General features: G+C 32.7%; 2 protein-coding genes across 2 annotated transcripts in view; one reads left to right on the forward strand and one right to left on the reverse strand.

Moving 5' to 3' along the window:
* The first annotated feature begins 558 nt into the window (after window positions 1-558).
* LOC108903329 (calcium release-activated calcium channel protein 1-like) overlaps window positions 559-12,941 on the forward strand; it is a 46,912-nt gene continuing 34,529 nt past the window's right edge. The window contains exon 1 of the mRNA XM_018705464.2: window positions 559-750. The gene's annotated coding sequence lies outside the window, so the exon portion shown is untranslated. The remainder of the gene's footprint in view (window positions 751-12,941) is intronic.
* LOC108903328 overlaps window positions 12,283-12,941 on the reverse strand; it is a 10,662-nt gene continuing 10,003 nt past the window's right edge. Inside the window, exon 2 of the mRNA XM_018705462.2 lies at window positions 12,283-12,561. Coding sequence (XP_018560978.1) covers window positions 12,548-12,561 — 14 coding nt within the window. The 3' untranslated portion in view covers window positions 12,283-12,547. The remainder of the gene's footprint in view (window positions 12,562-12,941) is intronic.

A 12,941-nucleotide genomic window follows, 5' to 3' on the forward strand; every position in this document is an offset into this window, starting at 1 on the left:
TAATTAAACAATTAGTTGCAAAAAAAACAAATGCTACGGCCAATTGAAATGGCGTTTGGCACACATGATGGGCTTTGTATTAACCGTCGTTTCCATAAATTTCATCAACATCCATCGCTTTTTGCAATAATAATGCTCAATTTTCGAAAACTGATTTTTCAGCGCTCGACCTTTATTTTACAGTTAACAAATTGTAGATAATTTAATTGCCCTACAACATAAAAGGACTAATTTTCCGATAGGTCGTCTAGATTTTCATGGGCAGTAAAAAAGTGAAAAAATACGAAATTTGCCAACTTAGAGTCACTTTTTTCGAGTTACTTTTTTGATATTATCATTCTCCATTTCCTTCCCCGTCATAAAATGCAATAAAATGTCTACTAATACTTTTTTCACGTTCAAATTCTAAATCGATTGGAGTAAAACGTTAAATCAACTTTTTCAAGTACCACGCCAGTACTATTCAGGCCTAACCTGGCGAACTCTGGGACACCGGCAACGTTCAATGGCAGCAATAAAACAAATCGGTTGCGAGCGAGGCATTTCACTCGCGGTAGTACCTCGCATCAGTACCGTCGTTGAAACTAGGCCGGTGGTACGAGGCGCAAAGTAGATCGCGACGTGACGGAAAGAAAAAAAATCACCAACACGCGTTCCTTCCGGTCGCAGGAGTGCTTTGTTCTGTGGTTTAGTGGCCTGGGATAGCATCCATGTACCCCAAATCAGGGAGATAGAACGTCCACAGCCAAGGTAGTACCCAAGTACAAGCAATTACCACAGAAATTCGATACGTGATCATTTTTCGTTGATGCTACGGTCGTACTTTGGGGTTCGAGACCCCCACGAGCGTACCAAAATGGTACCTTAGCACCGGTACTGCTTACATAAAAGGTTACACAAGACGTGCCATAAAAATAATGGTTCCATTGTTTATGGAAGGCTTAATGTTTTGTTTTGTCATAGGATAGAACTGTTAGAACCTATAAAGCATCGTTCACTGCAATCATAAAAAAAATAATAGTTTTAAACGATCCTTTGCTGTCAGCATTCCTTTATCAAAGCTACTTTGAGTGTGGTACTGGAAAATCGCGTTGTTTTGACTGCACGACATTGTTTTATTTCATTCGACAATTGTTAGCGAGTGTTGTTGCACATGAAAAGTGAGAAAAATATGTGGTAGGCCTTGGATTTTTTTTCTACAACGTGCGGGACAAGAGAGGTCTGGCCATATTTTTTTTGCTTTTCCAAGATACTCAAAGCCAAGGGATTTATCGTGGTACCAAGTAAATACTTTAAAAAATTATAGTCTACAGCTTTTTTTTTACATATAATCCTTCGACTACTGAATTTACTACAATATGGCGTTAAGTATAAAAAATAATTTATTTTGCATGTACAAACAATTAATCATTATTTGTACGTCTATATCTCCATTTCACCTTGGAATATCTATTTAAGAAAAAGCATACACTTGCTCATTATTTACTTATGTTATTACGGAAAAAAATTCTCACAAACGCGATAATCAAATCAAAAATAAAACTTGGAATATCACTTGGCAGGAAAAATAAGCGATTCCCAAGTCCTTGGAAGATAGGGTATTTCGCATAAGAACCGACACATTTAAAATCATCGAGAATTCAAAAGTTGGCTATGAATTTAAACGTCAAACTTGACAATTTGGAAAAAGTTGGAAGAAGAATAATTTAATAGAAAAACAAACAATAACATACAATTTGCACTGGTAAGTTACAGAAACTGTTCTAAATGATCACCGTTTTCTCTCAGGCATAAATATGTATTCTTCGTCGAAAAAAAGAAATCTACTCTATCCAATAACTGCTGATTGTTTCTAATGAATGTGCATTAACTTATGGGCAATTATTTCCTCTTCCAATCCATTTATTTGGATACGATACTGGTGGTTTCAAAAAGTCTCTAACAATATTACTAAAATACGGAAAATAAGGGTGTGCTCCATCATGTATAAACCAATGTTCCAGTCTGGGTTGTAGTGGCACCTCGTCAAGTAGATCCAGGAGAGTGTTTTGGAGAAATTCTAAATAAGTATCGCCCTTTAGTCGATTTGGTAAAATAACTGGACCGATTAAATACCGATCAATAACACCGATCCAAACATTTATTTTAAATTCGCGTTGGAAATGTCGGGGAGTTACTGAATGGGGAATACTCGTGATAGTTATGTACAGGCTGGTCCATTTTCGATGGGAATTCAGGGCATTTCAGAAACTACTAAAGATATGATAAATCTGACACGACGTTCTCGAGCTCGATTTTCAACTGTAAAATCAGAAATTTGCTATCTTCATTTGTTTCTGAGTTACAGTACAGGGCGTTTCTTGTTATTGTCACATTTTCGAACATGTCTGTATCTCAGCTGTTAAATAAGTTAGAGTTAGTGAAAACTGCTCAAGACTAATTCTTTGGCGCAGAATTGAATGCCGATATTAGATTTTTAGTAGATCTTAAGATTTCGGAGTTATGATTCAGTTATATACTTCTGCAAAAAATTAAGGGAACAAAAAAATTTTTCGAATTTTTAGTGATTTTTCAGAATGCTGTATCTCAGTTAAAAATGATCGTATCAAGGTTTTAAAAAAAGCATTTTAAAGCGCCGAATGTCTAGTTTCCAGATTTCTTAGTTCAAAATTTTTAGGAGCGATAGTCATCGCGAAATTCTAAGAAATAAGAGTAAAAAATTTTTTTTTCAATTTTTTGCGTTTTTTTTCTCGGTCCACGGGCTTGGAAAAATTTTTTACACAAAAATCATGATATGGACTTGATAGCCTGTTCATTCAGCTTTAATTTCTTTTTTTAAATTTTTCTCTACGTTAATTTGACCCGGAGATATTCGACTACGAATACAAAAGCATCCTTTTGGCTTTAACCATCGATATCTCAGCAACTAATGATCAGACAGAAAATTGACGGGCAGTTTCGAAATCTCGAATAAATTTCCTACAAGGCTATGTAGCGTTCTTGGAAGAAAAAAATTTTCTTTCATCCTCGACATTAACTTGAAAAAAGTGAAAAAAAGTGACTTTTTGACTTGTTTTGCTAAGTCGACCGCATCTTTGCTAATATCGATGGAGAGTCTAATGCTTGTACGAATTTTTACACCTCGATGTACCCCCAAAAGCTCCGTAAATGGGCAGATCGATCTATCGAACGGTTTTTCCGGACCGCTTAATCAAAATTTCAGAAAAATTTAAAGGAGCAAAATTTACATTTCTGAGCACCCTGTAACGTTCGTAAAAATGAAAAATTTGATTTTTTTTCAATTCTTTCACAATTGGGCATTTTTTGCTCATTGAATTTGAAAAAAAAAATAATTTTTGAAAAAAAAACTTTTTTTTTAATTTTTGAAAATTTTTTGAAAATTTACTCTTCTTTATTTTTTAACAACTCAAGATAAAAATATTGAGTCATTTTTGAAGCGATGTACTCTTTCCGTACCGTAATTTCCTTTATTTTGAATTAACGAAATTGATTAAAAGTTGATACCCCCAAGATTGGTGTAGTCCTCGATCTGCGAAAAAATAGTGCGTATTATCCTAAACTTTCTTACGAAGCTGAGCGACTTCTGGTGCGGATAAATGCCGTCTAGGCATGACAAAAATTAAAAAAATTGAAGTCTACAAAAACTTTTGATTAATTTTTTTCACTAGAATTACAAAAAATATTGTTAGTTTTGAGAAAAACTGTTGGTTGGTTCCTTTGAATCAAAGATAAAGTTTAAAAAAAAACTGTTTTTTTTTCACACTTGTTAGCTTCGTAAGAAAGTTTAGGATAATACGCACTATTTTTCACATAACCCAGATGGCCATCTGATCGGTCCGTTTGTTCCTATCCACCTATCTCCTAAAATTTCGTGAATATTATATTATATTACCATACGAGTATATGTTGTGCATTTAAAATAAACGTCATATTTTTACAACAGATATGAGTTTTGTAAAAGTAGGAATTATAGTTTTACATGTATTTTCATAACCAGCCATATTAAAAAGGAAAAACACCAATATAATTTATACATAAAACACCCCGTATCTCCTGTGTTTGTAAAAATAACTATAGTATGTGATATATTGCTAAAAAGCAAAAAAAATCTTTAGGCCATGGTCAGTTACGATTTCCATTTAAAAAAATATAACTTTGGGTCATAACTCCGAAATCTACTAAAAATCTAATACCGGCATTAAATTCTACGTCAAAGAGTTAGTCTTGAGCAGTTTTCACTTTAACTCTAACTTATTTAACAGCTGAGATACAGATATGTTCAAAAATGTCACAATAACGAGAAACGTCCTGTAACTCAGAAACAAATGAAGATAACAAATTTCTGATTTAACAGTCGAGTTTGCCATGAAAATCGAGCTAGAGAACGTTGTGTCAGATTTATCATATTTAGTAGTTTCTGAAATACCTTGGACTCCCATCGAAAATGGACTAGATTTAACTGATGTAAAATTGAGAGAAATTCATTCGTTTAACCAAATCATTCGATTCTTGCACTTTTTGGATATGATATGGGTGTAGTAGATTACGTCTGATCACTGCACGGTGCACAGAAGTTTGCGATATACCACTTTGTGGAGATGGAATTCTAGTACTGATATGTGGGTCATCTTCAATTGTAATCAAAATAAGTCCTTGTGCCCTGATTGCAATAGCACGTTCTCGAGTGTTACTGGAAAAGTTTCCTGTTTCTCGAGCCCGACTTTCAACATTGGAAAATGTTTCTCTACGGAGGATTACACGATATGGAAATCTTTTCCGACATTCTTCAACACTCCTGTAGTTTCCTTCACAGAAACCTGCTAGCATGTTAATTTTTTCGCTAAATGGACACTTCCCGGCCATTTTCAAAACACACAGCAAACATTTACTAAAATTAAATGACTTTTTTCCTGATCGTCAAGTTTGACGTTTAAATTCATAGCCAACTTTTGAAAATTCGATGATTTTACGCATTACGCATTATTAGTTATTCGTTTTTTTGTTGAAAACGACAAAGTTTTTTGAAAACTAACAAGAGTAAGAAAAGTTCTAGAATTAAATTCCACAAAAAATAATGTAACAATTTTTTAAGTCCTCCAGCGGGTTAAATAATTCTGTCACACTTTAATGGTGCATCATCACTTATCAACCTTTGAAACTACTTCAAACTAAACTCTACTGTCGATTGGTACACTCACACCGTTCCAGAATTCCAAACCTCACTTTCAAGTATATTGCAAGAGAACGCAATAGGTCTTCTACGCATTCATTTGAGGTTAAATCTAAAAGCAGCCTTCCATTTAGCTGATCTATTAGACTCCAAAGCGAGGGCTCACTTTGCTTTTGCGCCAGGACGGTTCTGTCGAGATTTGTTTTTTTTAAACCTTCCAAACATAGAAGGTACTCAAATAGTATCAAGTATTTATAACCAGCACTAGAATAATTGTCATTGTAAGAGATATCGGGCCCATTACCATGTAACCGTTAAATTATCCCAGCGGCAATATCCTCAGATAACGTGTCCACGGTTAGGTAAGTGTTATGTGCCGCCTTATCAGTTCTATGTATGTTGTAGCTACGTGTGTATGTACAAATAATTAGTGGCAAATACTTTAATGAAATAGTTACGGCGACTAATTGAATCTTATCAAGCGAAATAGAAATTATGTTAAATTTCTGCGGTGACGCGAAATGTTAATATAATTATTACGACAATCTCAAAAGTACTAACCAACTTGACAACTTCAGTTGGCGAAATAGATTAATTTTCCAAGGAATAAACACCACGGCGGATCTGTTTTGAGGTGGATGTGAGAGGGGGCAAGCAATTTTTTTCTGGATTACCTTCACTATAACTCACATAATAAAAGTGTAGATCTCTAGATCTGGGCGAGGTCCGGAACATTTTCAAAATTGCAAAAATACCTATTTCATCTGAGTATTTTACTTATATCTTGGAAGAATATTGAAGAGGAAAAAAGTTTTAGAATTGAATTTTGCGCAATATCCTGTAGGTTAAAAATGTTTAAATTTATTACCAATGTTGCAAAATAGCAATAATTGATGAAAAAAAGATAAAATAATCTAGTTTTTTTGGATAATTAAAAAAAATATTTTAATTGCTCCGAGGGCATTCTAATTTTGGTAAAAAAAAAACTTTAGAGTATAATAAAACAACACACCAAATTTCATTAAAATAGGTTCGGTAGTTTTCGCAAAATAATTTTTTGAAAAATAACCTTTCAAATGATTATTGAAACATTGAAATCGGTTGATTAGGACGGCCACAGTAAATTTTTAAAGTTAACAATCTTTTTTTTATTGTTAAACAATTAGTTTACATTTATCAATTTGCAATTTAGTTATTTTCAAAAATTATAATTTTAAAGTACTATTTTTTCTTAATTTTATCTGTATTTAACAAAGAGAATAATTTCAAAATATTTTTTTTTAATTTGTTTAAATAAAAATTATTTAAATAATTGTAATAATTATTTAAAATACATTCATATTCAAAGCGCTGAAATACATAAAAAAACATAAAACATAAAACACACCACAGAAATGAGACAACCCCCAAATCCAAAGTCAAAGGCGGTGCAGAAGGGGGCTACACTTGAAAAAACGCGGACAAACACCCATTATCCATCGACATTCCCAGTGCCGACACCGGGGATCGAACCCGGACCAGAATAGGAAGCCTGGCCGAGAAATGCTTGCCACCGCACTCTCGACCGACTGCGCTACCGTGGCGATCATACGTAAACAAATTTTTTCATTGAAAAAATGTAATAGCATAGGGTAAAATATACAGTATATTTAATGCATATATAATAAACTTTGTTTATAACAAAATATGTGCAAATTAGAGAGTTGGCGTTAGGATATTCGGATTAAAAAAAGATGGAAGTTGGTCCATTAGAAGCCAAGATAATGCAAATATTTTCTGGATTTCCTTCAGTACAACTCACATAATAAAAGTGTGATCCCTAGATCTGGGAGAGGTCCGGAACATTTTCAAAATTGCAAAAATGTTTAAAAAATTTAATAATAGGTATACCTATTTAACTGAGTTTTTTACTTATATCTTGGAACCTATGCATTTTGGAAGAATATTGACGAGGGAAAAAGTTTTAGGATTGAATCTTGCACAATATACTGCAAGTTAAAAATGTTTAAATTTATTACCGATGTTGCAAAATAGCAATAATTTGCTATTTTGCAACATCGGTATGAAAAAATGGCAAAATAATAAAGATTTTTGGATAATTATTTTTAAATATTTTAATTGCTCCGAAGTCCATTTGAAAGGTTGAGCGGTCTTTTCTATGTGAAAGAATTTTCAAGTATCTAGATGCTTTATTTGAGGCTGTGCAACATTTTGAAAACTTGACAATTTTTTTCAAAATATTTAAAAAAAAATTATTTTGCGAAAACTATAGAACCGATTTTAATGAAATTTGGTGTGTTGTTTTATTATACTCTAAAGGTTTTTTTACCAAAATTAGAATCACCTCGGAGTAATCAAAATATTTTTAAAAAATTATTCAAAAATCTTATTATTAGATTATTTTGCATTTTTTTCATCAATTATTGCTATTTCACAACATCGGTAATAAATTTAACATTTTTAACTTGCAGTATATTGTGCAAAATTCAATTCTAAAACCTTTTTTCCTCTTCAAGTAACTTATTAGTTTTGAAATTTGATGGTAGTATAATGTAAAGTTAAAGTTTACAGTGATCTTCCAACATCTCGCTTTTAAAGAAATTAGTGTCAAATAAAATGTACCTATTAAGATAAAACTTTTATTAATTGTTAAGAACTACTATTACCAGAAATAAGTAATGAATAAATAACAAAATAAAGGATATAAACTACATATGTAAGTTATTGTATATTTACAATACCTCTATTTGATATTGAATCATTCTAATTGCAATTAATACTGTGACAACATCGATAAAAAATTTGTTTATAGATTTTTAAATAAAATTGTTTTTGTCAGTAAGCTTCCGAGTCTGGTTTGTACATTATATCTTTTATCTTAAATACCTCGTGATGCACTCTAATCTTGAAATAATTTTTTAAAATTAGTTTTACTAATTGTAATGGGATAAGGAGCCAATCAAAAGTAAAGGACCTTAAGATCCCCCTTGAACATAACAAATTGGGCCTATGCAGTATCTAGTACTATAAATAAGATCGATGAACTATTCCGTTTTTGTGGCGAGGAAAACCAGGAAAACAAATTGGTAATTTTCTCGTTGCGTAACACACCTAACGATTTACGGCCTTTTTCTAAACAATGCTAATGGCGAATAGGTATTAAAGAGCCCGCGGCCATGCTCCAATGCTCGTTCGATAAAATAACAATAAATCACGTTAATGCAGTTAATTATTAAGAACGGTCGCCGCAACAAAATAAATAAATATCTCAGGTACCGCGTAGTTCCCTGATTATAATCGCTTATACAGGGTGAGCGCTGGTTCTTCAACCTCGCGTTTTTGCCCGTTTATCGCCTCGGAAGTGTGTCACGACCGTACGGCGCGCCGAGAATAAACGCTTCCGCGCCTGTTTCATTTTTAGGCCTTAAGTCGTACCAGGAGTCTTTGGCGTCGACAAAGGAATGCTGGCAGTATCAGGAAACGCGTTGGAACCGTATGAGTCAAGGATTATCACGAATTTAAATAGTTACACAGCCGTTACAAAGCATTTTTGTAAATACCGAACTCTATATCAACATAATCTCTTAAAAAATATATTAAGCCTTGTTTACACCGCACTGTGACGTCACTTCAACAGCAGTAAGGCTTTGTTGTCTAAAGGGTAACTCAAAACAAGTGTTTATAAGTGGATTGTGTAATGAAATGTGTTCATTTATTAATTTTTTTATAATATTCATACTCATAATTCGTTAGTGTAAAAAATCAATACTCCCTTTCAATAATAATTAATAAAAACGGAACGCGGAAAAACCCGAGTTGTAATGTCATATCACTCGTTAACGGCAAGCCTACATACTTGGCTGAGTCCTGCATATATCAAAGGTCATCTCCTAGCTATGAAAGCAGACAAAAACAAACACATTTAAACTAACCTAAATAAAAAAAATACGGCATTACAAATGTTGACGAAAAAATATCGATTTTTAGAAACGTTAACTATTGTAGACCCTGGTCTAATTGTAAGATCACTAAGGAACTGTCGTGTCGATATTGCAAAAAGAATAATAAAATTTGTAGTAATGTTTTCATGCAAATCGTTTACAAAAAGTCCAAAATCTGACGTCACTCTCACTCGTACTACTACAATTGAAAAACTATTCAACAAGTACAGTGTCCTTCACGGTAAGTGGCTAAAAATAAGTCAAAAATGTTAAAGCTTCGGAACACACAAAGTATAATAAGATGTACCCAAAGGAAATTATACCAAGTGAACCATTTTTTACGTTACATTTTGAAAACTTGAAAATGAATTGTTTTTAGATGTATTCAAGGTAAATTTAAATCTTATAATACTATTTGATGTCAAGAAAACATGCATAGACTGTATTTAATAGGACTAAAGAAAATCAAACAAATTAATAAAGTAATAACTAAAGATGTGACTCTTCTTCTGATGGAAAACGTGTCAAAATTTTACATTATATTTCCATTTACATTTGCAATTTTCTGCCAAAACTGTAATGACGATAGCCAGGATAAGTAACTTTAATTTCAACATGAAAATGAAAATGAAAATTGAAGAAAATCTCACTAAAGAAATTTGATATATTTGATACAAATTAACTGTTAACCGATTCTTTTTCCGCCATTTTACAAAACTATGGAAAAATGTGGGTAGTAAAAATATGGAGGTCATCTTTTTAGCTAAGATCACTACGGAAGTGTCGTGTCGATCAGCAAAAGAATTTGCTTTTATAGACCGATCGAAACAACTCATTTAGAGGGGAAAAAGAAGAAAATTGTTACCTGGACTTTTTATAAGTGGAAATGGTAAAGGGGCTTATAATAAATGAAAAAATAGATAAATGCGTGCGCAGGGGTGGCGGAGGGTTGATTTGGGGGGTTGAAAAGTTGTGAAAAATTGTATCACTGGGATTTCTGGCGAAAGTTGACGTCAAACAAAAAAGTATCCAATACAAAAGTTGTAGATTATGCAAAAATCTACAACTTTTGTAAAGGTCACTTTTTAAGACAACGTTAAAATTTCCGAGAAAAATGCGAAAAACGTTTTTATTCTTATTTTCGTTTTTCATTTCTCATTTCCGTAAAAATAATTTAATTTTGACGACACTTGGTGAAAGTATACCTTTCTGTGTCTTAAATAACCACAATTTTTTTAAGATAAAAAAATCAAGAAGTTTCCGCGATATTAATTTTTTCTGGTCTAAAACATTTTTTTTCAAAGAAAAATTCTATTTAGAAAAATCATCGTACAGAGTTCTGCCGGTGATAATTTTTTTCGTTTTGACGTATACTCTTTGGTGAAATAAAAAAATCTGTAATCACAATTCAAAAACATGTTCAAAAATGTAAAAAAAATAAAAAATTACTTGCGATAATGAATTTTTCAGTAATTGTTGATAATTTGCTTAAATTTAAAAAAATTCAAAAACTGATTACTTACACCATTCAATTGTACGGAAAAAAATACAAAAAAATTGTCTCATTGTTTGACACAAAACTTTATTTTTGTACAGTATTGCTATAAACATCTAAGTCGAATAGTGAATAAATAAAATAAATAATAATTTTTTCCGTAGGATCGATTAGTGTGCTTATTTTTTTAAAATTTTGATAAATTCATAGATATACAGTGTGTCCAAGATAAACATGGGATAGCTTTAGGATCTAGGAAACGGTAAGAGATACGGACTGGCTCAAATTAGAAAAAAGCTGTGTTTTTTTATATCTAACAATAAGCCGTTTAGAAAGTTTTAAAATTCGGGATTTAGTTCCGGAGATATCCGGAAAAACACGAAATTTTGCAATCGTTTTATTTTTTTTCTGGCTTTATTTGAAAGGGAATTTTAAAATAAATTGCATATTTACAGTGCCACTTTTTTTGCTCTATCCAATGGCGTCAACATTTTTGCAAGCCGACGTTTTGTCTTCGAGGGGCCATCATAAGGTAATTTTTTTTTAAATACATCGCTGCTATTTTTGTGATAAAATTTAAAGCCATTTTTAATTCTGAATTAGATGAAACTGCTATTGTAATCGTTTAAAAAGGTTTTTACTTTGTTTTGGCTATCATTTAAAACTTTTCCTGAGTACGGCTCTGAACGCTTTCAAAATATCTATTGATGAAAGTCATCATAATAACAGTATAAAAGTTAATACCGCTCAAAATATTCAACAATTTTTTTACTACTATTAGCAATACTAATTAGAGACAATAAAACATTTCATAAATTCGTATTATTTTTTATTAGGTACAACTTTTTAAATTATTGATTAAAAAAAGTTGGATATTTAGTGCTGTATTGACTTTTCTACTGTTATGACTCCCTCCAATAGATATTTTGAAAGCGTTCAGAGGAAAACGTACTCAGGAAAAATTTTACATGACAGCTAAAAACCTTTTTTTTTTGACCCCTGCTCACACATTTATTTTTTTACGTTTATTATAAGCCCCTTTACCATTTCCACTTATAAAAGTCCAGGTAACATTTTTTTTCTCCAATTGCAATTTGGTTGTTGGTTGGACTATTAGTAATTTTTCTTAGTGATGTTATTTTCATGAGAAGTTCGTGAGCTCAGATTTTAACCTAATTTAGATAAAAGGAAATAATAATTTCAAAAAGCGAATTTTAGGTCATTATATGAATCAATCCTTGTACCTGATTGGCAATTTTACTTTATAAAATGGCGAACTTTAGCGTTTGCAACAACTATTAGGACATCTTTATACAATAGAACACAAATATGAGTCTCGCCAATGGTTTTTATTCTACCAGCTATGTTCCCACTTCTGGAGTACCTCAGGGTTCAACTCCAGGACCCTTGCTGTTCATTATGCTTATTATTGCTCTAAACTGTTTTATGCGGACGACTTAAAGATTTTTTCAAAAATATAACATCCTTAGACTAGAATTAAACCCTTGCCTTTTGGAAAAACTGAATTAATTCAATTACAGTTTGGTAATTAATTTAAAACTTTATAGTTTTGAAAAACGCAACACTATGTACTTGCAATACGAGTATATCACAACATCTACAGACTTACATATGTCTCGTAACGGCGACGAAGAATACCCTTTTAGCCTTAAGCTCTGCTATGGCCCGCTCCACCTCTATCCTGCACCGCTTGATCTGATTGTGTCTAGCCTGCACGCTGTTGGAAATGTCATCCATGCTGTCATCTGTTAAAGTCACCGAGACCGGTTAGTTTACGTCTCCAGAAGTCCGGGTCCTATCTGGAACCGTATTACGAAAGGGACGAATGGAACGGAGACGCGGTTGGTGTGTTTTTCACGTAGAAATTTTGTGCATTGACAGAGAAACCCGCCGAGGCATCTAGGGCGTGGCGGCTGAAACAAAAATAAAACAGTTTTGGGAATTGTGCGATGCAACCGATTTTCTTAATGCCGTTTTTCATTCGGGTGTACTGTTCTTTAGATCGAGTGTTTCGTTTATAGTCCATTGAAATGAAGGCTGAACCTCCATTTTTTCCTCTGTCGATCAAACCTGGGCGCAAATATGTTTTCGAACCTCAGGAATCCGAATCCGCAAAAATTTTTGACCTAGGTGGTCAGGAAAGGGGTCAAAAGGTCAAAAAACCGTAAAAAATTAGCAAATATCTCGTAAACTACGGCAAGTAGCAAAAAAATAATTGCGCCATCGTGTTCCCAGGGAAATTTTACATCGATTTTATGCTATTGCTTATTAAAATTAAATAAATTTATGTCAT

The sequence above is a fragment of the Anoplophora glabripennis genome, unplaced genomic scaffold, assembly GCF_000390285.2.
Source record: "Anoplophora glabripennis isolate ALB-LARVAE unplaced genomic scaffold, Agla_2.0 scaffold103, whole genome shotgun sequence".
NCBI classification, from domain to species: domain Eukaryota; kingdom Metazoa; phylum Arthropoda; class Insecta; order Coleoptera; family Cerambycidae; genus Anoplophora; species Anoplophora glabripennis.